Source organism: Euleptes europaea, chromosome 11 (genome assembly GCF_029931775.1).
Source record: "Euleptes europaea isolate rEulEur1 chromosome 11, rEulEur1.hap1, whole genome shotgun sequence".
NCBI classification, from domain to species: domain Eukaryota; kingdom Metazoa; phylum Chordata; class Lepidosauria; order Squamata; family Sphaerodactylidae; genus Euleptes; species Euleptes europaea.
The window spans coordinates 61945492-61971295 of NC_079322.1; the positions used below are offsets into that span (position 1 = coordinate 61945492).

At 40.9% G+C, this 25804-nt stretch overlaps 1 protein-coding gene across 3 annotated transcripts in view; it reads right to left on the reverse strand.

The window, feature by feature from the left end:
- ARHGAP12 (Rho GTPase activating protein 12) overlaps positions 1–25804 on the reverse strand; it is a 76338-nt gene that overhangs the window by 28309 nt on the left and 22225 nt on the right. For 2 of the 3 annotated variants that reach the window (XM_056857975.1, XM_056857974.1), the window contains exons 2-4: positions 15308–15571; positions 9928–10068; positions 5828–5908 (exon numbers count right to left, since the gene is read on the reverse strand). In XM_056857975.1, coding sequence (XP_056713953.1) covers positions 5828–5908; positions 9928–10068; positions 15308–15571 — 486 coding nt within the window. The remainder of the gene's footprint in view (positions 1–5827; positions 5909–9927; positions 10069–15307; positions 15572–25804) is intronic. The other variant, XM_056857976.1, reaches the window with a different exon arrangement.

Below are 25804 nucleotides of genomic sequence, written 5' to 3' on the forward strand. Positions count from 1 at the left end.
GGATTCTGCAGGAGTAGGAGAGCTCCTTCTAGAGCAGCCCTCCTGAGGCTTCAAAAGGTAAGACGACAACTGCAGCTGTGGAGCGGGGAAAAGTAGCTGTTGACTTTATAGCCTTAACTACTTCCCATTCAGTTCTGAGGCATTTCAGCCCAGATACAGCAGGCTATCTGCCGACATAACTCATCACCATGACCCCACACGACTACACACGACTAACAAAACGCTATAAACCTCATTTCCTCAGACAAATGTCCTTGAACTGTTTCTCTACTTTAAAGAAGAATTACTATGTTTGAAAAGGGACAGCGCAGTTGCACTCAAAATACACTTTCCTATTTCTCGGTTTAAGTTTGCCCTCTTTTGAAGCTACTTTCAAACCAAAAATCAATACAACACTTTTAGACAGCGGTACAGATGTGCAAGCCCTGAATTTTTTTCCTCTTCGCACCCTGCTACAAAAACCATGACATTAGACTGCCTGAGGTCAGCATAAGGGGAAACAGATTATATCTAGAAACCTATACATCTCCTATTGCTTGAGACTAGATTTATTCCCTGCTCCACGTACAAGATCAAATCAATGCAATTTTGCAGTCACCAAATGTTCAAACACATCGAACTGAAAACTGTAGCCAGCAACTTGGATTGCCTAAGTTTCAGGCAAACCAATTATCTGTCCTACATCTTGATCCTTGTTTCTAACACAGATTTTGTGAAGTGCTGTTCCACCCCCGGAGGGCAGACATTCATGTGCTCATCACGGCAGTCGTCCATCATCTTTGATTTTCTTTGACAACTTTCGGAAAATATCTTGATCAGGTAAAAGCCAACACAACGCAATCAACTCCCCCTACCACTAAAGCTCATAGTCAGTATCCTGGACAAAATCAAAACTAGACACTTCTGAAGTGTGCAACTCTTTTGACTTTCAGTAGCTCTGAAAGATCACAAAGTGATCTCTGGCTCAGATGATCAATTTCTTGTTGCCCTTCTTCCTCCTCTTCCTCCTCTCTCCCCCCCCCCAAACACTCTGGATCAAGCTCACAGTGATATGAACTTCTTACCAATTTATTCCTTTTTTAAAATAATTTTTTATTGCTTTTATAATTAAACACAAAAACAAACAAAAAAATTAAACAAAGAAATAAAATCATAATTCAATACAAAATAAAACATAAAACATACAAAAACATATACAGAGCACTGTTACATCTATTACTAATACATTGTTTACTATCTTTTTAAAAAGAATATAGTGCCCAGACCTCTACCACCCACCTCTGTGCCCTCCACCTTTGGACTTCCGGAAAGGTGTTATGACAGTATATAAAGGCCTATTATTTTAATCATTGTTTAAAAAACACATAAATCTATAATTCATTAACTATACCTTTAAAATCCGTTTTTGCCAATTTATCCCAATATGCGGTGGCCTTTGACCATATTTGTTTAAATTCATCCATATCTTTACCATGTAAAGAATCTGTAATTTTGGCCATCCGCATATACATCCAAAGCTTTTCTCTCCACTCTTTGATTGAAGATTTATTTGCTTCCATTTCTTAGCAATTATAATCCTGGCCGCAGCAAAACTATATTGGCATATGACTCTATCAGCATGATCTATATTCATATCGGGAATACCCAATAGGCAAAAGGCAGGATCTTTTTTTATTTTTGACTTAATCAAATTGTTAGTTTCCTTTAGAACTAACCGCCAAAATCTCTTGAGTTTTTTGCAAAACCACCAATCATGCATAAATGTACCTATCTCTGTTCTGCACTTCCAACAAAGACCCTCCTCCTCTTTTTTCATTTTACTTAATAATACTGGGGTTATATACCATCTATAAAACATTTTATATAAATTTTCTCTTATTTCGTTAGTAATAGTAAATTTAAATTCCTTCTTGCACAAATTTTCCCATATTTCCAAATCTATATTATAACCTAGTTCCCTCATCCATTTCACCATCACTGGTTTAATCCTTTCCTGTTCTAGATTCATTTCTATCATTAGTTTATAAACCGTCCTATCAATCCTTTATTTCCCTTAGTTAATATAATCTCAAATTTAGATTTAGTTTGATTAAAACCCATCTTGTTATCTTTGTTGAATATATCTCTTAATTTATAATACATAAACCAATCTTTAATTTGAAGCTCTTCTCTAGTTTTCAGCATCCATATCCCATCTCTATATTCTATCAATTCTCTATATATATTGCTATCCAAATTTAGATGTACACCCCTTCTCATATAGGCTTCTATGGGATTAATCCAGCCGGGAGTTTTATTTTCCAGGAAAGCTTTACATTTATTCCATGTTTGCAATAAACTTTTCCTAATAATATGGGAAGTAAAATCTTTATTTACTTTCTCCTTTTCATACCATAAATATGCATGCCACCCAAATTGTAAATTAAATCCCTCTAATTCCAATAATTTCGGATTCTCTAATAGAATCCAGTTTTTTAACCAGGTGAAGCAAGCTGCTTGATAGTACATTCTCAAATCTGGTAATCCCAACCCTCCTGTTTCTTTCAATTCCACTAAATTATTATATGCTATCCTATGTCTTTCTTTACCCCAGAGAAAACTTAAAATATCTTTCTTCCAGTTTTTAAATATCTGTGCGCCTTTCATTACCAATTTGTTCCTAAACAAACTTGGTTTGTCCAAGCTCAGTTCTGAGAAGAGCTGGAGAAGCTTGCTCATCACCAACTTCCATCTTTGAAGCTATGTAGTTCCAGATTAGCCCTGGATGGGAGATCACCTGCACACTCCAGGTATGTATCTCTTGGCTCCTTGAAGGGCTAAATAAAAATGTAACAAAATAGCTAAAGCAATTAAGCCATTTTGCAAGGCAGTAGTTTTACCTTTTTCTTTTAAAAAAACAAACAGATTTTGCTGAAGTATTTAGCTTATGACCAAAAATTCCTGTAACTTTAGCGTTTTCACGCTAAAACTAGCTTTAAAACTGTGCTGTCATTCATACTGGATCATATTGTACACCTGATTACATAGCAAGCACAGCAGAAGTTCAAGCACATCTCTTAAAATTGTGTTTGGGTTGTAGTGAAAGGGTCGAAGAGCATCAGGCTGCCTAAAAAATCATTTTCAGTCTGGCCCTGCAAGCTACTGTGCATACTGAATTCAAACATCTTACACGCATTTATAACTGTTAAAAAAAACATTAGAAATTAATTCTGATAGCAGATGCTTAAATTGTCTTCAGGGATTTTGACCTATATGTTGAACATGATAAGACTTGTTTCCCTCATTCCTTCTTTGTCTCAGACAAAGTTTCGTGAGCCACACGAAAGCTCATGCCCTGCCAGAAAATATTTTTGTTAGTCTTTAAGGTGCTACTGGACTCTTGCACCTGTCTCATGAGTATTTATTTATTTACATTATTAACAGTCTGCCTTTTTCATCGGGACTCAAGGCAGATTACACCCAGTACAATCACAAAAAACGGGACAGTCAATAACCAATGCATTAGGATTTTAGAAGTCTGGAACCACCAGAAAGAACTGAAGCATAGCACAAGTATTCACATGACACTTTAAGCGGTACAGAAATTACAAAATAGGATCCTACTTACAATAAGCCAAACACAGCAGTATAGACCACAGTCCTTAGCCATTTATTCAAGCAAATTTCTAAAACCATTTTGCGCAGTGCAGCCCTATTACCTGCACAGAAAAGCCCTCTCGAATAGTTCAGTTTTGCATAGTTTGCGGAAGGCCAGGAAAGTGGGAGCTTTCCTGACCTCCTCAGGAAGGCCCTTCCATAAGGTGGGAACTACAACGGAGAAAGCACGCATATGGGCAGTTTTTGATTTTGCTCATTTGCAGGTTGGTATCTGCAGAAGCCCTGGCTGACTTGAGCAAAGTTGTTGCAGAAGAGCTTTGCCAGTCAATATTCCTCAGATCAACTCATCTCCTAAATTTCTTCCACGAGCATTCCCTATTCTGTTGTTAATTTGCTGTTAACTGTGAGAAAAGGGAATACAGATCCTGAGGTTTATCTCCAATTTCTTAACTAAACCACCTGTAGGTGTACAGAGGCATGGAAAGCAAATCAAAAGATAGTTCTAGCAAATTCCTGAATACCTGATCGCTATATTTTAAGTGAAACTTTGTTTATACTCTCTTCCGTTTGCTGGTGTTTATACACCCTCTTCTGTTTGCTGTCTGGGATGACAAATTATTATTCTTTTGCTTAGTATTTAATTTGGTAGAAAAGTAGCTTGAAATGGATAATATTCTCAACTTCTTTAATACGCAATGTAACAGCAGTTTTATAAAGGAATGCATAACTATTTTTTAAAAATTGTACTGCCTATTTTACTTCGCCACAATGAAATAAACAGTTCAAGTCTATTTGTTTCCTATCAGTGACATCCTGCCAGAATTACAATTGCCACAAGATTGTTGTTTAATGGGGCTGTTGTAGTTCAGGCACATACAAAAGGCTTGGCATGGCTAGGAGGATTTTGGATATTCTTCTTTGAACAGAAGACCTACATCCTTTAAACCGCTTTTGAAAGTTCCACTGCAGGGAACTTGGATTCCAGATTTTAGAGTTAGACCATGCAGAACTGTACAAATATTATACCACCCCTTGAAGACTGATGTCAAGTTTCTGAACATGTCTACCACATCTATTTCTCAGGACTTCTTAGCAATCTAGCAGTCTAGGCTCTGCATGACCACAATCATATTGCAAATTGCAGAATCTACACAAATTGCAGAATCTGACAAAGGGAGGCACACGCAATCTACACAAATAGCAGAATCTGACGAAGGGAGCTTTGACTCTTGAAAGCTTACACCCTCAAAAATCTTGCTGGTGTCTAAGATGCCACTGGATTCAAAGCTAGCTGTTCTACTGCAGACCAACATGGCTACCCTCTAAAAAAGAAATCTACACAGTAGCTTTTACAGAGCCACATCTCTCTTCAAAGTTCTATATTGGTTTTGGCACTGTAGTTCTCTAAGGAAAACAAGAATGACAGACAGTTTTGACTTATGATTGAGGCTCAACAGATAAGACACAGAGATCTTCCTGGCATCTTTTAGAGCTAATTACAATCTCTTGAGACCCCAATTCAGATTGGCTTCTGAGATCTCTGTTAAATCTAATATGACCTTAACTGCATTCAGGACTTTTAGGCTATTCAGTGGAACAGATAAGCTGGCAGGTGCTTTCAAAGACTGATGAAATAAAGGATATGGCCAATTCCATCTAGGTCAGGGTAAATGACAATCTGCTTCAACATCTATCAAACCTAATAGAAATGTCTACTGGTTTCTTATTAAGTTCTGTGAACAATCCATACCACTCAACTGAGCAAACTACAAAAACTCCAGGTTGTGCCCATGTGAGAAACATGCTGCTTTATTAAACTTCAAACCCATCTGCAGTCTTTAATGAACTGAAAATGTGATGCACCAGTAGCCACTTCATTGGTCTTATGTCCCCAGATGACTACACATAGTACCTGCCATGATGGTTCACAACCTAAGACCTCATTCTTTGGAAAAAACATAAAATATTGTTACATTTGTTTTAAAACAAGTGCAAAATGAATGGTCCTTTGATAAAGTACATCTTACTTTCAATCTATTCAAGGTTCCGCAGGCCTTCAGGATGAACTGGACTACATATTGAGAGAAAAAGAAACAGCTTTCTTCACCAAGATTGAGAATTGTCACACATTTTTTAAAATGATGAATCCCAGAAGGCATGCGTTTGCACAAACTACAGCAATACCCATCTCTTGATCATGAGCCAGAAACATTTTTTTTTAACTACTTACTTTTGGCAGGGCCCATTCTGATCGTGATCCATCTGCATTGTAATAATATGATCGACCTTGTTCGTCAACATGTTTTATCCACTGCAGAAACAAAAGTTAATAGAATAACTATTATTAAAAAACTGGAATAGTTGCCAAGTAAGAGAATCAAAAATGGAAATATTTCTAACTTTCACAGTCCACCAAAGATGAACACAGCCAGAAATGTCCATGGTTACACCTTGGTTCTATTCAAAATCTTGCTGATGCAACGAAAGCTATTATAATCTGCAGTGCAGGGTATGTCTGTCACAATTAGCAAGACATCTTCACCTCCCAGTTGTGGAAACCTTTCTTTTGAAGAATGTGTGCACACACTGTCTCCCATATGCCAAGGCAGAGAAAGTCTATGTCTTTTGCCCGTCAAGGTCGTACATTTACAGCAGTTCAAAAACCCACCTGAATACTTTGTGCCATCCTAACATTTAAATCCCTTGCATTTGTGGCTTAATAAGCATACTCTGGTTTGTTCTACTGTCTCTAGCTTTTCAGTCTCAAGATGGGAACCAGCTAAGCATTCTTTGACCTTCCCATATATCTTTGAATCTTTGTCTGGAGCCAAGCCATGTGCCTGACTGCATTTTGAAAATGGATTGTGTCTTAAGTTTCCTGCCTATTTGATTTAAGGCCTGGAACCAGTCAGGCGCCTATTGATGCCCTTAGTCAAAGGTTCTATTCCTTTATCTCTGTTTTTTGTTTTTTTGTTTTTACAGTTTAATGCCATGTTAACTGTTTTTTATAGTAAATCGCTTTTTAAAATACAATACAATGTCTTCGGAAGCTTTCCATACTCAGCCCATCATGCCACGTGTTGTCATGTTAACTGAATTAAATCAAGATAACATTGGGGCAAATTCATAAGGTCCCCCTGGAAACACATTCATCCAGGGTGATGGCAATTCTTTCAAAGCTTTTAACAGGCTCTGGACCTTTGCTCAGGTCAGAGAATCAGAGTGAGGGTGCAGGCCAGAAGTATGGGTCAAACAAAAAGCCTCTGTCACAGTGCATTCCTAAGGAAAGTTACTCCAGTCTAAGCCCATTGAAAGAAAACCTGAATCTATCATGGAGTTGCTTCTGGAAGAGCAGTTTGTTTGCTATGGCTGGGAGCAAAGCCAGAATTCCCCACCACCACCAACAGAAGTACAGTGTTTCTCCTTCCCAGATCAACAGAGCTAAAATATGGAATTGTTAGCAAAACATGCTTTACAACCTTAAATATCAGCACAATCAATGCCTCATCCTCATAACAAGACTTGAGGAGAAGAAACAGTTCCAAACATGGAAGATACCAACTAAATGTCCCACAGTCAAGATCTTTCCAGCGACCGTGTAAAATGAAAATTCATTCTAAATTCAATTTTCTTTTCAAGTTCAATTTCATTTCTCAGCTGGTAGAGGAAAGCCATTTGCTTTGCAATATCCAAGAGCAGTATTATCTGTGGCCATATTCCTGTCAGCCACTGTGCTGCTGATGATTTTTCTTCTGGGAACTCTAACCCTCCTAAAAATGTTCTGGACCCAAGAGCCCAGAATGTTTTACCAGAAAGTAAGTGCGGCATGTTAAAAGGGGGATTTCTTTGATAGAGAAATGATTTAACTTTTCTTCTTATAATGAGGACATAAGGCAGAAGTGGCATGGAATGGCAGAAACTGTATGAGGGCTTCCTTGGCATGGGCTGTTGGGGAGGTTGGAAAGGTTGGTTTTTCATCTGGTTGGGGATTAATTGAAGGTATGAAACCTAGCTGAAGAAAAGGCGGCTTTGCGAGGTAACTTAGAAACCAGCACCAAAAGATGGAAACTGAAATCTAGCCATCTTAAACTTTATTCTGCCTCTCTCTCAATTTGTCATCAAGAAATAAAGCTTGGACCTAGAGAAAGAGTTTCATTCATTTTTATATGCCCTTTGGTGCAGCAGACGTTTTGCTCACAGTGCTTCCCCCCGCTGGCTTTCTGCAGTTAATTACATTCAATTACATGCAAGGTTAATTTTTCCTTTTATGAAATTGGTGTTTTATCATGAGCCCCCCCCCCCACATGTCCAAACTAGATACACATTCACCAAGATACAAAGAGAAGGAGGCGGAACTCCCACCTGAACCTGAATGGCTAAAACAGAGTTTTTTGTTTGGCAAGAAGGCTAAAGAATTATACCTGCTTCTAATGGTGGCAAGCAGTGAAAGTATCTTATTTCAGATGGGTAAAAGTAAGTAACTTCTCATTATGGTCTAGTAACTTGGGAATCTGTGCCAGTTGGATAAATTCCACAGCCCCTTGGTAGAATAGTGCTGCCTTAGAGACCCATTCTGCTACTTGCCACCCTACTGAATATGCCCCGGGGAGGGCTGTGGAGCTCGGGAGATGGATCCTCATTTTCTGTCTCTTCCTAACAAAAAGAAAGAGAGAGAACGGAAAAAAACTAGCTCTGTTCCACTTGCTTATTCCCTTCCCCCTCTTGTTTACTGGTGGAATGCTTCCCAAATTCACTTTCTGTCCCTCTCCCTTTTGCTGGGGGACACCAGAGAACGAAAGAAAAGCTGGAGTGAGATCTGCTGCATTTGATCAGTGCAGCAAGCACAGCAGAGCTAGAACCTACTTTTCTTTCTGTTTTGCCCCACCATGGAGGAAAAATACAGCACTCCATTTTGGGTGCAATGAATTTCTCCCTTCCTGACAGACAGATCGTCCATCCAGCATGCAGACTTCAGTTCTGCTCTCAGAATTACAGGGCAACTGAACGATCAGGTCTTTTCCTGGTTGCCTGGAGGAAACCCTTACCATGCCAATGCAACCATTTACATTTGAGGCAACTCAAATGCCATTCCACAGAAATCTCTGACGTCTTAAGTGAGGTTATTTATGCATGGTCGCTTTAACCTCCTTTATTCCCCGTTTCAGCCAGGATCAAAGTAACCCAAGTTGGGTGAAACTGTATGCATTGGCTGGAATGATCAGGGATGAAACTGTGTGCTAAGGGAGGCATGAATACAGAAAAGCAGTCTCCCAAGTTCAAATCAAGTCCCACCTCTTTAAATGCTGCTCTGTAATTGGCTTACCTCGTGAGAGAAGATTTCCTTCCCCCCAAACCCAACTGCCGCATTAAAAAGCATTTTAAGAACAAAAAACAAAAACCGGAGCAATCTGAAAGAAGGGGGGAGAGAAATCCAAGCCTCGTTTTTTAAAAGCCTTTCTTTTGCTCAGAAAGAGCTCCAAGGTAGCAGGAAGCACTTAAATACCCACTTCCTTACACACTGCTTCATGATTGGCTGTGAGAGAAGCCAATCTTCTGTGCTCCCCGTTTGGCTATCTGGATGCTGCCTTGAAGAGGGGTTTGGAAAAGGGAGGGGCGAAGCTCAACCTGAGAGCAGAGTATGCACGTTTTGTGACTCCAGAATGAGCCAGGATGAACTGTTTAATTCAGGCCAGAAGAGGAATCAGAAAAGCCGGGTTCATTTTGCACTGAAACAGGGTTGAGACGACAAGGAATGAGGTAACGTGCATACTGAAAAATTTGATCCTGGCTGAAACAGGGAATAAAGGAGGGTAAAGGGACCATACATAAAGGACCCAAGACTGCTCCAGGTCACATACTAAATTTTAAAAAGGCACCTACATCAAAAGGACACACGGATATGTTTTGTTCTAGCAATGCATGAACACCGTTTTTAGAACAGCTAAATGAACAACAGTGCTGTTTTAACACAATAGGAGGTGCTGTTTTAACACAAAACTTGAAATTTGCTACTTCACATGGGGGGGTACGCAATTTCTCATATCAGATTATTAAATCGGAAATGATAGATATAATCAAATACGCCCCCCCACCAGAGCAACAGGAAACAAACGCGGTGTGATACCTTTCTATATCTAGCATCTCTAGGAACAGTTTCGTTAAAGAAAAGCAGCTAGAAACAAGCGTAACTGTGGAACATAGAAGAGGAAGCTGGCTCTAATAAACACTTTTCTATCACTAATGCAACGAAACCACACCTATTTGAATTCTTAGCAACTAAGTTTCTATCAACTAACAACTCAGAAAAATGCGATGAAGAAAAGTGTGTACCTTTTCATTAGTATAGTCACTGGTATATAGCATTTGGCCATGTTCATCCAATTCTTCTGACCACCCTTTGGGAGGAGAGCCATACTGACTATCTGACTGGCTGCTACAAGAACTGTGGCAGTTTTCTTGAGATGACAGAGTCTACAAATGGTCAAACACACAGAGAAGTATTGAGAGTTGATATGAGTTCAAATTCTGAAAGATTCACTCTAGGGAATAATCCTTTAAACAAAAAACAAACTCATACAGGAGAAATTTACTGGAGACAGCAGATGACTTTAGATTCTCCCGCCCCCTGGCCCGATTTCTGCTGATTATTGGACTAGATGAGATTCCTATGCCCTTGGGCGCATGTGGCAGTTTAGATGGAATTTTCTTAACCAAGCTTCAACAGGCAGTGCAATTACATCCTGCTGAAACCAGTGGACTTATCTTGACAAAACTGTGCCATAATCTCCTACGAAAATACATGCAGCACGTGTGAAGAAAGCATTTGCAGAGTGAACATATGCAACTAGCACTGTTTTCAAATGTTAAGCGCAGACCGAGCATGTAGTACATGACTTAACTCTTCACTTGTTTATGCTCCCAACCTCCCCTGCCTTGGCCTTTTAAAAATCTTTTCTTCACTCTGAAATTAGGAGCCAGCATAGCAGAAGCAAAAGTGGCCAGGAGGGGACATCTGCAGGAGAGAATTAGTGGCTGTGTGAGAGGCTAAGTGCTGCACGCCCCCACCTATTCCCTTACTAGAAATTCTCAGTCCAACACCTCCTTTCCTCAGACAATGTAGTTTTGGGAACCAATTTGTCATTACATGCAGCTCCACCTCGACAACAGCTGATTGTCATGGGTCTTGACCCGTGCATGAATACAATATGGCCTTTTATGGATTCTAAGAAACCCAATGTCCTCATTTTTACAGTCAATCTTCAAACTAATGCTTGCATGCACATAACACTATTAAAAATAAATTTTTTGCCCTTTTTACACTGCTGCTCAAACTGTGAGGATGTTATACTCCCAAATTTTGAAAGTGATATAAAATATCAGAAATGAATAGCAGCTACAAACTTAGAATGATCATGACCACCTTACAGAAATATGCCCACCACCAAACCATCTTTTGCACTGATATTTGATACTTCTTTGCATAGTTTCTAGTTCTTGTAATCCTAGTCCTATTATATTGCTCATTAGATGTCTCGTGCTACGGAAGTGCATTGTTTTACACTTTGCAATCTTCCTTGAGTCTCAGTGAGAAAGGCAGGCTGTAAAAAAACAAACAAATTTTCTCTCATTTTTTCACCAAGGCTGCTTTACCTCCCAGGTTGCATATGGCTCTTAATTGGTAACTGTGAACGTGAAGCTCCATGAGCTGCCAAGTGAGTACCCACTACGTTAGTGTTTGGAATAATGTGGGCGAAACAGATATCTTAATTCAAAACAGAGCTAACCGACTTCCCAGTCCTAAGACTTTCTGAAACCATGTTCTACTACAACCGCTTAGCAGTGTTTGCAAGAACACACTCAACTCTCCCTGTCCACAAAGTAAACAAACCTGATCACCTAGACTGCCATGAGAGAATCCCACACTGCCCACAATCCGCCCACCTGCCATGTCAACTACCAGCTGCAGCAGCTCCTCCTTTCCAGGGACAGTCCCACACTATACTTTGGCTCCAGAGTGCAGCTAGCAGCACACATGAACACATGAAAGCTGCCTTATACTGAATCAGACCCTTGGTCCATCAAAGTCAGTATTGTCTACTCAGAGCAGCAGCAACTCTCCAGGGTCTCAGATAGAGGTCTTTTGCAACACCTAGTTGCCTAGTCCCTTTAACTGGAGATGCCTGGGATTGAACCTGGGACCTTCTGCATGCCAAGCAGATGCTCTACCACTGAGCCATAGCCCCTCCCTCTTAAGGGAAGTTGTGCTGAAAACGTCACTAAGCCTAGTAAGAGGGCTCAAGCAACCATGGAACAGTCGCCAAAGGGCAGGTTCAGGCTGCTTCACTGGAGGCCTCTGTGTCAAGGATGAAACTCCTGATCTGCCATGGTTTCCCGAGCAGAGGCCCAGAATGACCTAAGAAATAACACCTTATCCAGCCACAACAGGAGAAGATTATGCCTCTCCAGTTTCAGGGTTAAGGCCAATCGGGACTACTGCTGAGGACACAATGTAAATAGGATAAGCAACCCAGCCAAGCTAAAGTTACAAGAATTTTATAACTGCCTCCTCAGTGCTGAAATTCTTCTCATAAGCCATTTTTGGGATTAAAAAACACAGCTATCACTAATCAGGTATATTCAATTCTATTCCCAGTTTTAGGGAGCTGGAGATAAACACAAAGACTTTTTTTTAACATCCCATACCATTGTACTTAGTATCTCTTAATTCTCAGTTTGATCCTGCAGAAATTCGCTTAACAAAAACAATAAACCTCATTTTTAAGCTTACCAAATGACATGCCAGTAAACCAAAGCAAAAGAAAAGTAAGAGCAGCAAAGACATCAAAGTCAAGAGGAGAAAAAAAGTGAAGGGGAAGAAAAGAGAATGGTGAATCCTCTCGAATATAACAAAATAAAAGCATTAGTAGGGCCCCTGGCAACAAATGACCCTATGACATTTTTTTCTCCTTTCTTAAACAGCATTTCTTTTCTCACTAACATTTTCTCCCGCTGTACCCCATACACTTGCTACCCCTGATAACATCACACATACTAGGGGCTGGACCCAGACAGGCCTGTTTCATTAGCATGGCGGCCATCTGCTCTCTCTCCTCCAAACTAAGATGCATCAGTCAAAATAGTTGCTTTGAGTTTTTGTGGTTCTAGGAGCTAGATTTATCGGGTTGGGTTCTACAAACCTTTTCCACTCGCAGTGGCATATTTATTTGTATACGTTGTTTATATTCTCTCCTTGCACCAGTGGAAAACCCTCTTGTGCCAGTGCAAGGCTCCTCGTTAGAGGAAAACGCCAACATAAGCAGAACCATTTTACAGGATCCAACCCACTCCTTTTGGAGTATCTGGCGGAGAACAAAAAGATACACATTTATCACTGATAGTTCTAAATCATCCTGGTTTCAATGGAGATGTGATAAAAATTGTGTTAATTACCCAGTAACTTTGTCTTGCCTTGACCTTATTACTTACATCTAAGTCACACAGGACCATTATAAGCTAAGGTGGGATTTGCCCATCTATTAGGGTCAAGAGTCTCTAGAGTTCTGGACTTCTGCTAGGGCAGCTGAGCAAAGCATTCGTCTCCCCAGGGGCTCCCGGAGGGGGAACCAAGAAACGTCTCAAATAGGGGTGTTAACGCGCCCCTCCCGATTCCTAAATAGTGGAACGGGTATCAGGAAATCTCCTGCAGCTGATGAAGAGCGGTTTGACTCCTGAACTCTGAGTTTTACGACTTCGGAGACTCAGTAGTAGTCCCGCCAAGCTTGAGGAGCAATAAATCGCCGCAGACGTCTCTTTGAAATTTAGGCTTTGCTCTCCCCTATCTATTACCATCTAGCAACTATACAGAAGCAAGAATACCTACTCTCCTAAAATCTGAGTAAGTTTAAAACTCCTTTGTTTTAACTGGATTTGGAAGTCCCAGGAGACTGCTAAATACATCAGTCGAATCCGTATCTCCCCACTCAATGTTTAAATGACTCTTTAAAAACAAGAAAAGATCTGATAACCGGCAGGGATCTTATCAATTTGATCAGTGGGAAGACATAACAACTAAGATTTTTGAAAGACGCTTCAGTTGCCAATCAGGAATTACTACGTATAAAGGGGAGGGAGGATTGGAACCCCCCCCACACACACACACACACACTCCGAATACTAGTCTTTCTAACTAAACAAGCCTTCCTGCCACATCCTTCCCGGAAACAATTTATCATCACGAGAGAGTCAGAGAACTTGGAATCGGAAGTGTGGTATTAGTGTGTAACTGGCAAATATTTCCCAAGCTCCTGACCACAAAGAGGACGGAAGGTCTATGACTTTGATTCCTACAGCACCTCCTTGTTATTTACTACACTGGAATTTGCCTGGATCTTATTAACTGAGTTTTAATAGAAATTTTCAGAATTAGTAACCATGGAACATCTGATTACAAAGATGGAACAACTCTCTGCTTTGATGAGCACTTCATTTCAATTTATTAATCAAAAACTGGACATCATTTTAGATGATCTTCAAGACATAAAAACCCAAATTATCACAATGAGATCAGAGGAGATACTAGAGGGCCCTCTAGCTGACAAGAGAGATGAAGAACAGAAGAACCCTGCAAAGGAAACGAGGGATACAATAAACAATCTGCAATAGCTCATTTGACAACAATGGATTTGAATGCGAGTGATTTTGACTTCTGTCCCCTCAATCTGCTTGATGAACTTTTCAACACCTGCTTAATGAGCAGAAAAACTGGGGCTGTTTTTTCTTTGAATTTGGGATGGAAGATATTGCAACATGGATTTACTATGGAAATTATCTATCTGCAGAAGAGAATTTACCACCAGTCTCCAAGGATGCCCTTCGACGATTACTGCTAATGTGGGAAAGAAAGAAATGCTGGAAATTTCGGATAAAGGGACTAACTTAAAAGAGTCTAGTGTCTCTTCTGGCTAAGATTGAAAAGGAACTGGTTAAAAGGATTGGTTATAATGGAAATAGAACCATATGATATCAATTTACTAGAAAAACAATATGTATTAAATGAGTATTAGGGAGAAATGGAGGTCTTACAAAATAATTAATTTTTAATGGAAATAATCAAATGCTTTTTATTATACTAATCCATTTATTATTAGTGAGATTTACTATTTCTCTTCTTCTTTCTTTTATTTTTTTTATTTTTTCTTTCCTTTATATGATATTATTATTTCCTTGAAAAATATAAATGTCAAAGAGATCAATAAATATTAACAATAGTATTAGGATTAGAATTTTGTGCAAAAGAGATTACTAATTAATCACAAGATGAAGGGAGGTGTAGGGGAAGTCAACAATTATTATATATAATTTTTTTAAGAATGTTACCTATTTGTTTTTACTTTTTACTGTTTATGTCATTGTTAAACTATGTGATTAATAATTTTGGAAAAATAATAAAAAAAATATTTTTAAAAAAAGAGTCTCTAGAGTTCTTTGGGTTTGGAGCCAATGAATCGCTTCTGTCAGAGGAAAAACTCCCCTTAGAATAAGGGAGGCCTTATATCAAATCCTGGGTTGTTTAAAGCAGGAACCTGTATTCAGGGGGAATGGAAATAAAAAGCTGACATTTCCCTAATGAAGGGAAATTAAGACCATCTGAAGAGCTTCACATTTTAATCCAACTAAATTTATTCCATAATTCACACAACACTAAGCTTACCTCTTGATCAATCTGATTCAGAGAGTCTCCTCGACTGATGCTTGGATCCCTAGTCAAACGTGGCGGTTTCCAGGTTCTCTCTTGTGTTCCCTTGTTGTAATAGTAACAGCGTCCCGTAGCATCTTTGTGGGTTTCCCACTCTCCATTGATTTGAATTGGAAGGGTTGTAGGTATAGGTGGGAGTGCAGATTGAGATATTTTTAGTTCTTGCAAGTTAGCATAAACTGGTGAGTCTGGCCTTCCTTGGCTTGGTGGAGTAGTTGGCTGTATTAAGAAAGAAAAATTGTGTGTTACTTATGATTACATATTATGACTGCATAACAAACACTAAATTGGTATAATGCTGGGAACATTCAGTGGAATAAAAAAGGCACATCTAATATTTATTACTTAATTTATACCCTGCCTTTCTGCACAAATGGGGACCCAAAGCAGTTTACATCGTTCTCCTTGCCTTCATTTTATCCTCATAATAACCCTGTGAGGTAGGTTAGGCTGAGACAGTGTGACTGGCCCATGATTACCCAACAAGCTTCCATGGCACGAGTGGGGGATTCAAATCTGGGGCTTCCAGATGCTAGTCTCTCTTAACCACTACACCATGCTGGCTCTCTATATACTGCCTGGCCACGGTGTGGATGATGAACGGCACAAAACTATGCAACCTACAGACCAGGTATCTACTACCTTAGGGGAATCCTCAGGGATGCAGAAAAATATGGATCTATAAACTAATTGGGGGAGGGTGGGAAGGAACCCTTTAAATGACCCGATGATGACTAAATAGGCTCCAGAAAGGACAAACAGTTGAGCAGCTAGGTGTCTGCTAAAGGGGGAAGGAAGGGGTGAGAAATCAGCCTACTCAAACCCATGAGACTTATAGAATCCTAGATTTTCCAAATTGCTCCCCCAAGTTATTCTTCACAAGCCCCCCTTCCCACCTTGCAATAAAATGTTTTAAAAATTAGAAATAGAAAGGTTATATTTTAAAAGAGTCATCCCAAAATAATTTGTCCTTTATAAAGTAAGCTAGCCAATAAAGATATAAGCCTCCAAGACTCACTCAGTCCTACAACACAACTGTAGTGAGCCTATTATGAAGAACTCATTTCAGGCGAGGATAGGGAAGCAATGGAATACCCTTTTCCTGATACAGAGCATGAAGGAGGGAGAACACGTGTGCAGGGTTACTTTTTCCAAACATCTGTGCTACATGAAAAAATAGGTTTTAAATTCACAGCTGTATCTTGTAAAATACCATGACATTTTGTTTTGTCACTCTTAATAGGAAAAAGAAAGCAGAAAGAAGCTTAGTGACTAAATGGCTAATTTGCAGTCTGCTTATTCACTAATTCCAGCAAGCATTGCTCAAGTAGGTCTGTGGTGGGTTGAAATTTTAGATGAGTGAAATAAAGAGATTAGCCTCAAACAAAGCTAGCCTCCCTGTCTTAGTGCAGAATATATTATCTTTGCTGTGCTACTTGAATAATGCAAATTTTGCTGTAAGATTTATTGCAGCAGAGATCATTGACTCAGAAAAACTGATAGAAGTTAAACACAGAGACAGTCTGGGGTATTAGACTCAAGGAAGCATCATTCCTTGTCTCAAGGTTGCAAGCTCACATTTTCAGGAGTCACAAGAGTTAAGAGCTCAAACTGGACTAACATCCTAGATCAGAGGAAATTTAGTGCTCCTCAAAGGCTCAGAAACCAACTGTGTTGTCTTTCAGGTTCATTTATCATGCAACCCCAATCAGCGTTATGCCTTTTTAAGTAATTGAAGTCACTATTAGTCTGTGAGGAAGAAGAGCATAATGATGCACCAACCAACAGAGTTGAGCATCAGATAAACTGGGAGTAACGTTTATCCATAACATCTACCTCCATTTACAACAAGGCACCTTAACTAGTTTGCCTGAACTTTCAGGTTCTTCTATACCAATTTACAGTTGTTTTCACTATCAGTGGCTTCCATCCTTCCAAGGTCGGTAAAATGAGTACCCAGCTTCCTGGGGGTAAAGTGTAGACAACTGGGAAGGCAAACCACCCTGTAAACTTACTCTGCCTAGTAAATATTGTGATGTGACATCACCCCATGGGTCAGTAATGACCCAGTGCTTGCACATAGGACCACCTTTACCTTTTTATTGACCTAGGAAAAACTATCTTCCATGTTATTATCTAAAAAATTAATTATTATCAAAATTTAGCAACTCTACAGTATGAGAAGCTGTCATACCATTCACTGGGCACAACTGGTTAACATTATATTGTTATGTTTTATTAATGGCAGCCTTCAGATGTATATTCTAAACTAGATTAACTGAATTGATGGATACAAATACAGAGTATTGTCCAAATTCCCTTCCAACCCACTAGATGTCACTGTGGAGCTCTACACAGTCATAGAATGTCAATTCAGATCATTTGCAAATTTTCTATTATGTCTGTTTTCAGCAGTTTTTATTTAATCATACCTAATTCTGAACCATACCCTCGAGTGTGGATCAAAAAATCCACATAGCAGGGCCAGGGACAGAAGGAGGTAGCAGCGTACAAACCAAAATAATGTCCCAAGTGTGCAGAAAAATAAGAAATCTAAATTAAAAAAATACAAGGGGTGGGGTTTAAAAAACCCAAAATAATAGAAACAACATTTGTAGCTTTAAGCAATGAATGCCTACTGAGATCTTCTGAGACTACATTTGGGGGTTGCTAAGCAACTGCAACAAGATGCTAAGCCTTCCAAACCTTGGTTTCTAACAAAGTGGGATGGGGGAAGGAGACTTAAAAAGGTGAAACATGGAGGAGAGGAAAGCAGAGGTTGATGGGGAGACAGAAAAATAGAGTTAGGTAGGTGTGAGAAAAGAAGGGAAAGCAGATAAAGGTAGGTTGTTGGGTGGGAAGGAGAAAGGGAAGCAGGGAAAGATGAAAGTCTATGGAGTGTCTCAGAAGGAAGAGAAGAAATAATGTGTGGAGTAAGATTCAGGGGATCAGGACAACTACAGCTAATATACACCTGTCAAGTGGGGGCAGGGAATGGGATGCCCCTTGTGAATTCTTGCAGAACTTCTACTTGCATAGTTATAAAAAAATAAAACATGTTCCATAATTTTAGTGGCAAATCGGTAGCATCACTTACACGTCTGCTGAGCAAGAATTCCAAGAGAAACTCTCAAAGTGAAATATATAATACAAAACTAGTACAGTAGCATAAAATAGTTTAAAGATCAAGAGCCATATTTCCCTTGCTGGCATTAAACCATTGTGTAGAGTAACATGTATACTGCTGTTCATATTGGTGCTCATCTTAATAAAAATTCATGATCTGAAGTGGGTTTGCCATGGTTTTCAAGGAAGATGGTATTCACCTACAAGCACATTTTTAAAAATCTCTATTTCCAAGAAAAACAGCAGCTAACTGTTAGCAGGAAGGAAAGCCCAATTTTCCATTACAAATACTGAAGAATTATCAGGGCCAACACACTTCCAAGCTTAGACTTTTGAGGACAGAGTAGGGTCCTCATCTTTAAATAAGACGTACTTAATCATTTCTGAACAGGCTATCAACAATGTTTCACAATTACTATGAATGCATTGTGTAATTGCCAAACTATACACCCAGAAATCAACATTTTACAGATGCAACATTCTGGGGCGGAGGAGAAATGAAAAGAAAAAGAAATGACTGAACTGGATCTTAACTAAGGACGGATGATCTGTTTGGTCACTCGGAAATTTCTGTTTACCAGGCTACCAGCTAGGTGGCTATTGATAAAAGGTAAAGGTCCCCTGTGCAAGCACCAGGTCATTCCTGACCCATGGGGTGACGTCACATCCCGACGTTTACTAGGCAGACTTTTATTTATGGGGTGGTTTGCCAGTGCCTTCCCCCAGTCATCTTCCCTTTACCCCCAGCAAGCTGGGTACTCATTTTACCGACCTCAGAAGGATGGAAGGCTGAGTCAACCTTGAGCCGGCTACCTGAAACCAACTTCAGTTGGGATCGAACTCAGGTCGTCAGCAGAGCTTGGACTGCAGCACTGCAGCTTAGCACTCTGCGCCACAGGGCTCTTGGCTTTTTATAAGCCTGGTCTAAAAGGCTACTGGTTCAGCACAGTCCAGATTACACAAAATGTACAAGGTGCCTACCAGCTATACAGATCTAAATGTGACATTGGGAGTTCAATGAACATAACTTCCCTCATTTTTTCCTTGAGAAATCATGCAAAGGGGGCAGAGGTGATTCCAATAAGTGCAACGGTATATGGGTTGAACTGTCACCCCATGCAACTTTACAACTGTGTGTGTGCGCATGCCGTCATGTCACAGCTGACCTATCGCAACCCTGTAGGGTTTTCAAGGCAAGAGACGTTTGGAGGTGGTTTGCCATTGCCTGCCTCCGTGTGGGCTGAGAGAGTTCTGAGAGAACTCTGACTGGCCCAAGGTCACCCAGCAGGCTCCAGGTGGAGAAGTGGGGAATCAAACCCTATTTCCAACAGAAAAACAGTTTTCTCACACCATGATCCTCACAAGAATCTCCCCCCTAGACACATGATTTTTAAAGAATATGCTTGCCGCACCACTCACAGAACTTCCAGTGTCATGGTGTTCATGACCTATTTGAAATATTCAGTTACCTCTCTACTTGACACATGTATATTTGGTGTAGCTGTCCTGATTCCCAGCTCTTTGGCCCACCCCCTCCCTGGCATCCAGGCTGTGAGTGACCAAAAGCATCAGCAAGCATGAAGGGGGTGCTTGAATTTGCTTGGAGGGAACCCCCAGACCCGCTCCTTTCTATCCCCTTAGGTAACCTGCCACTAGTGAGATGTGCCCCATAAATTCCTCCAGGGCTCTGACTCACGGAAAGAAGGGTTGCCGTGGATGCATGTGCACGGAATAACTATTCTCCCTCCTCCCAGCCTTAGCAAATCCCTCTAGCCCACTCATCATAATATCTTAAAGGGGCATTCAAGTTCTGAACAAGCAGTTACCTCCACCATCTTCTATTTGACAGTCTAATGTCTTCATCTAGCCATCATTCAGCCACTCAGTCCATCTTAAGAAGACAAAAAACACTCCCTAAAACCACAGCATATTTCTGTACGCTGATGATTCACAGGGAAGTGTGGTCACACTGCTTTTAAAATAGCTTTAGATCACCTTTGGTCTGATCTACTAAGCTGTTTGCTAGTGTTTTCCAACGTCTTCTACAGAGTCAGTTGTCAATTCTATTTGTCCACAGATATCCTAGTATACACCCTACTAGCATTACTTACTAGTGTCACTCAAAACTATCCTTGCTGCAAGCAACTTTTTCTATTAGAAATACAGAAGCACTCTATTAGCAGTACCCACATTTACTTATAGAAATATCAACCATACTCAGAAAGCTGGGGACACACAAGGCTCTGTTAATCCACTATTTGAGAATAACTACGGTATCCTCCAGTAATAAAAGGTTATCAAGGCTTTGTGCCTTTTCTGCAACTGCACTAGGCAAGTTCATGTATTAGTATACTCCACAAAAGTGGGACACCGAATATATAACTTTTCTTTTGAGAACCTGAGCTTTTAAAAGTCTTCTAGCTTCAGAGACACCTGAACACTCATGGGATTAGTGACATCTCAGAAATTATATGGGAGCTTTGGATAACAATCTGATCCAGATCTACTCAGAATCCTACTCAGATCTGTTCAATGGGGCTTACTCATAAAGTGTCCATAGGACAGCACTGCTGGATTCCCAGTGGTCAGGAAAGGGGTTTTTCAGAGATTCATGTGAAAGCCATCAGAAGCAAAACATATTCAAGATGCAAGCCTGGTTAATAAACATTAACTTAAGCTGTGAAATCCTGTCAAAAATGAGGATGTGTTAAGCGTAAGCTATGCACAATCCTGAATTCTGCTAGAATACAACACAAATAAAATAGATTGGTTTCTATTGTACCTTTCTAGATAAACCAGAAGAATGAATGTATCTAGACCTCAGTAAATGGAATGTAACTTTGCCCATCACCAGCAGGCCAAAATAAATGATACACAGAGGATATTGTAGGTAGTAAGCAGCACACTCTGTGCCAACAACTTTTCATCTGTGCTAACCCTTTTCAATTTGGTTTCAGACAGAGCCATGGGACAGAGCTGGCTCTGGTGGCTTTAGCTGATGACCTCAGGGTGTGAGGGTGATCTGGCTGCAACATCTGTCACCCCTTTGATCACCAGGGTTGATTTGACCTCTATATAAATGTAGACAAAGTTCATGCCTCCTTGTTGCTCCTACTGGATTTATTTGATGCCTTTGAAACAGTGAACTATGCCATTTTGTTGAGGTTCCTAGAGGCAGAAGTAGGCATCAGGGATTATGCATTGGACTGGTTCAAATCATTCCTCACACACTAGATCCAAACAACTGCCATTGGAGACTAATTATCAGTGTGGGACCAATCATGTGAGGTCCCACAGGGTGCAATCTTTATATAAAGCCCCTAGGCCAAATCATTCGTAGTTCTGGGGTTGGCTGTCATCAATATGCTGATAAAACACAGCTGTGGTTAAATGGCTAATAGTGAACAAATTGTCTAAATTCTGGAAAGAGACGTAATTGCTGGCCGGGAAGGGTCTTGAAGGATATGATACTCTTGAAGGATATGATGGGGTTCATCTGACCCTTGCAAACTCAGTTAAGAACCTCAGGGTTATACTGGACCCAACATTATTGCTGGAGAAGCAAGTTAATGTAGTTGCAAAAAAGGTGTTCTTCCAACTCAGCCTAGCTCAAAAAATTACTTTGATCTGGCCACTTGGATCCATGCCATGGTGACATTGACACTAGACTACTGTAGCGTACTGTACAGTGGTCTCCCCTCAAAATCAATTCAGAAACTGGTGCAGAATGCCACAGCTCAGCAATTATCAGGCACTAGATGAAGCATATATATTAATCCCATTCTGTCGTCACTTCACTGGCTGCACTTCAGTTACGGGCTCAGTTTAAGGCATTGGCTATCACATACAAAGACCTTCATGGCCTTGGACCCTCATATGTATGAGACCATCTCTTCCCTTATGCTCTGCCACAACAGTTCATCTGAACAGGGCCTTCTGCAGATATCAATCTGCAAATGGGCAACATCAACAACTGCCCGTACACATTTTTTTAATTCAACTTCTACCCCGCTCTCACTGGCCAAGGATGGGCTCAGAGCGGCTTACAAAGGGGTATAACATCCCATTAAATAGATAAAACCTTCAAAATCCTTAAAAACATTTAAAATGGCTCCATAAAAAATCATACCAAACAGAAATGTCCTAAGTTATCTAAGGCACCTTTGAGGTGTAACATAAAGCTACATCCAGGCGAGCACATGGATAAGTTCCCAAGTTGGAATGTAAGGAAAAAATATACTAGCAGTGGAGGTTAGGGGAGGCTAGCATTTATATATAAGGGAAGTGTAGCTGGCCTCAACCATAGTCCTGGTGGAATAGCTCTGTTTTACAGGCCCTGCGGAACTCTCCAAGGTCCCGCAGGGCCCTGGTCTCATTAAAGAGGCTATTCCACCAAGCAGGGGTGAGGGCAGAGAAAGCCCTGGACCTGGTTGGACCAGCTGGACACTCCTCGGGCCAGGGACCACCAAAAGGTTGGTATTAGATGAACCAAGGGTCCTCTCAGGAACATACCAGGAACATGCCTTCTCCATTGTGGCCTCCATCTTGTGGAATGGTCTGCCTGAGGAGGTCAGGAAGGCTCTCACTCTCTGTAAGCTCTCACTCTCATCCCTGTAAAAATTCGTGAACCCAAGAAATCTTTGGACCTGTTTACGGGTAGAGGTTGGTTCCCAACCGAGCACCACTTGCACTTTTTCAGGATCCATAGTCAGTCCCTGGTGCGAGATAATATATCCTAGGAAAGTCAATTGCTTTTTATGGAACTCTCATTTAGACATTTTAGCATACAGCTGATTGTCTGAGACGTTGCAACACCTCTCGAACCAAGGCAACATGCTCATCCATGGTTTTAGAGTAAATGAGAATATCATCGAAATAGACCACCACTCCTTTGAACAGTAGATCATGGAGGATCTCATTAATGAGTTGCATGAAGACCCCCAGGGCCCCTTTTAATCCAAAAGGCATCACCATAAATTCGAACATCCCAAAGCAACTGGAAAAGGCTGTCAAAGATTCATCCCCCTCCTGGATTCTGACTCTGTAATAAGCCTCGACTAAGTCCAATTTGGTGAAAATGTGTCCCTCCTTCAATTGTCCCAAGAGATCAGAAATGAGGGGGATGGGATAAGCATTTGTTTGAGTAACAGCATTGAGTTTTCGAAAGTCAATACACAAACGCAAATCTCCTGTTTTCTTACGCACGAAGAAAGCTGGTGCCGAACAGGGCGCGGTGGAGGGTCGGATGAAACCGTGAGCCAAGTTCTTGTCTAAGAATTCGCAGAGCACCGTCCGTTAGGTAGATCTTACTCTTTGGCAGTTTTCCATTCCCCACCACTTCAATAGCACAGTCCGTCCGGCGGTGTGGGGGGGGGGGTAACACATCACACTCCTGCACATTAAACACATCTGCAAAGTCCAGATATTCGGGCGGCACTTGGGTCGGACTGGAGGTGTCCGAGGCCAGGGCAGGAGTTGGTTTGATTAAGGTTTTAACGGCCACTTCATATCGGTGTAACTCACACAGCAGGCTATTGAACGTTAAAGTCTCAGCTTTCCAGTCTATGGTGGGACTGTGTCCTTTGAGCCAATTTGCTTCTAACACCACAGCATATCGAACATTGGGCACAATAGTAAAGTTGATTTGTTCCCAATGGTGGCCAATTCCCATCGCCACTCCGTCAGTGCGACGGTCGACTGGCCCCCCTCTGAAATCACTGCCATTCATTTGAGCAAATTGAACAGGTGCCGGCAAAGGGACTGATTTCACTTGGAGCGCCTTAAAGGTGGTTTCGTTAATTAACGAGCGGGCACATCCAGAGTCTATTAAGGCCTTAACTTGTAATTGAGAAACTTTTCTATAATGTCGTAATATCACATCTACATACACATTCTCTTCTACTTCACTCACCATGAAAGGAGCCTCGGGTTTCGCAGGAACACCTGCGGAGGTCTGCGGTATCGCTCCTTCTACCGCAGACCCAGTCCGTTTTTTGGCTGTTCGAGGAGAGACTCCAAGTTAAGGGCAGGGGAGTTCCAGTGGTCTGTGTGCTCTGTGCTGCCTGGGATGGCAGCGCGGAGGAGTTTAAAGACACCCCCCCCCCGGCCGGGCTTCCAGGGAGTCCCTAGAAGCCGGGCGGGGGGGGGGGTCTTGAAAGTGCTCTGCGCTGCCTGGGATGGTAGCGTGTAGAACTTTCAAGACCCCCTGCCCAGCTTCCAGGGACTCTGCTTTAAAGCCTCCTCTAAAAATTTGTTTTCCTCCTCTAAAAACTAGGTGCGTCTTATGGTCAGGTGCGTCTTATGGAGTGAAAAATACGGTAGTCACTGTAGATACTTTTTCATGACTGTATTATGTGTGGCAGTTTCAAAGAAAGAAAATCCCATGCTGCCCTGTCTAAGGGCTTAGGGAAGATGAACATGAACAGAGTGTGATATGACACAACAAGCAAGAATGCCTATAAGTCTCTGAGTGCACCCAAAAGGGATTAGTAAAAGCAACTGTGAACACTCCCCCCTTCTTCCAGCATGAAGCTTTTCACTGGTCCTAATTCTGCTCAATGGCCCTGTGTGCTTAGTTTGAAGGCACATTTCAGCATCCATAAATTGAGCCAACTTGTTTAAATTATTCCGTACAACATAATCTTGATTTTTTTTAATTTGGTGAGACTGAATGTGCAAAATTCTCCTGTCCAAGCAATTTTTAAAACAGTATTCAGAAAGCCGGAAGGCCAATAAATAGCTTTGCTTTTAAAGACATTAATCTACATGATGTAGTATCTCAAATGTATTGTGCCATGCCAATCAAGAACCAGCCTACTTTTTTAAAAATTCCAGAATGAAGAGCATTCTGTTTTTTCCCCGTTGGGTCAAACCATACATTACATTTTCTTTAGCATTCTTTTTTTAGGACTTTTTTGTTCTTTTCCCCATAAGTTTTCCTCACCAGAAGTAAAATAGTTTTGAGATGATTTCTTCCAGTAACAAAACAACAAGGGTGGAAAAGGCTGACATGCTGTCCTTTCTTCCATCCCCACCAACCCCGACCCACTTTCTTCCCCTTGAAAAAATAGGCCTGTTATTTGCATTTGGGGGAAAAAAACATTTAAGACAAACATATCTAGTAAGGAAAGCGAATCGTGAACAGTGGCCCCCATCGCTGAGATAGCAAGTATAGTGGGAAGCTGACAAAGCAACATACAGCAATTGGTTGCTGCAACATCCTCTTGTCTCCACCTCCCCATTCCACACACGCGTGCACACGTGGCTTGGTTACAATAGGATGCTCAGCATTCAGAGGATCAGCTGGAACAGCAAATCTTTGGAGAA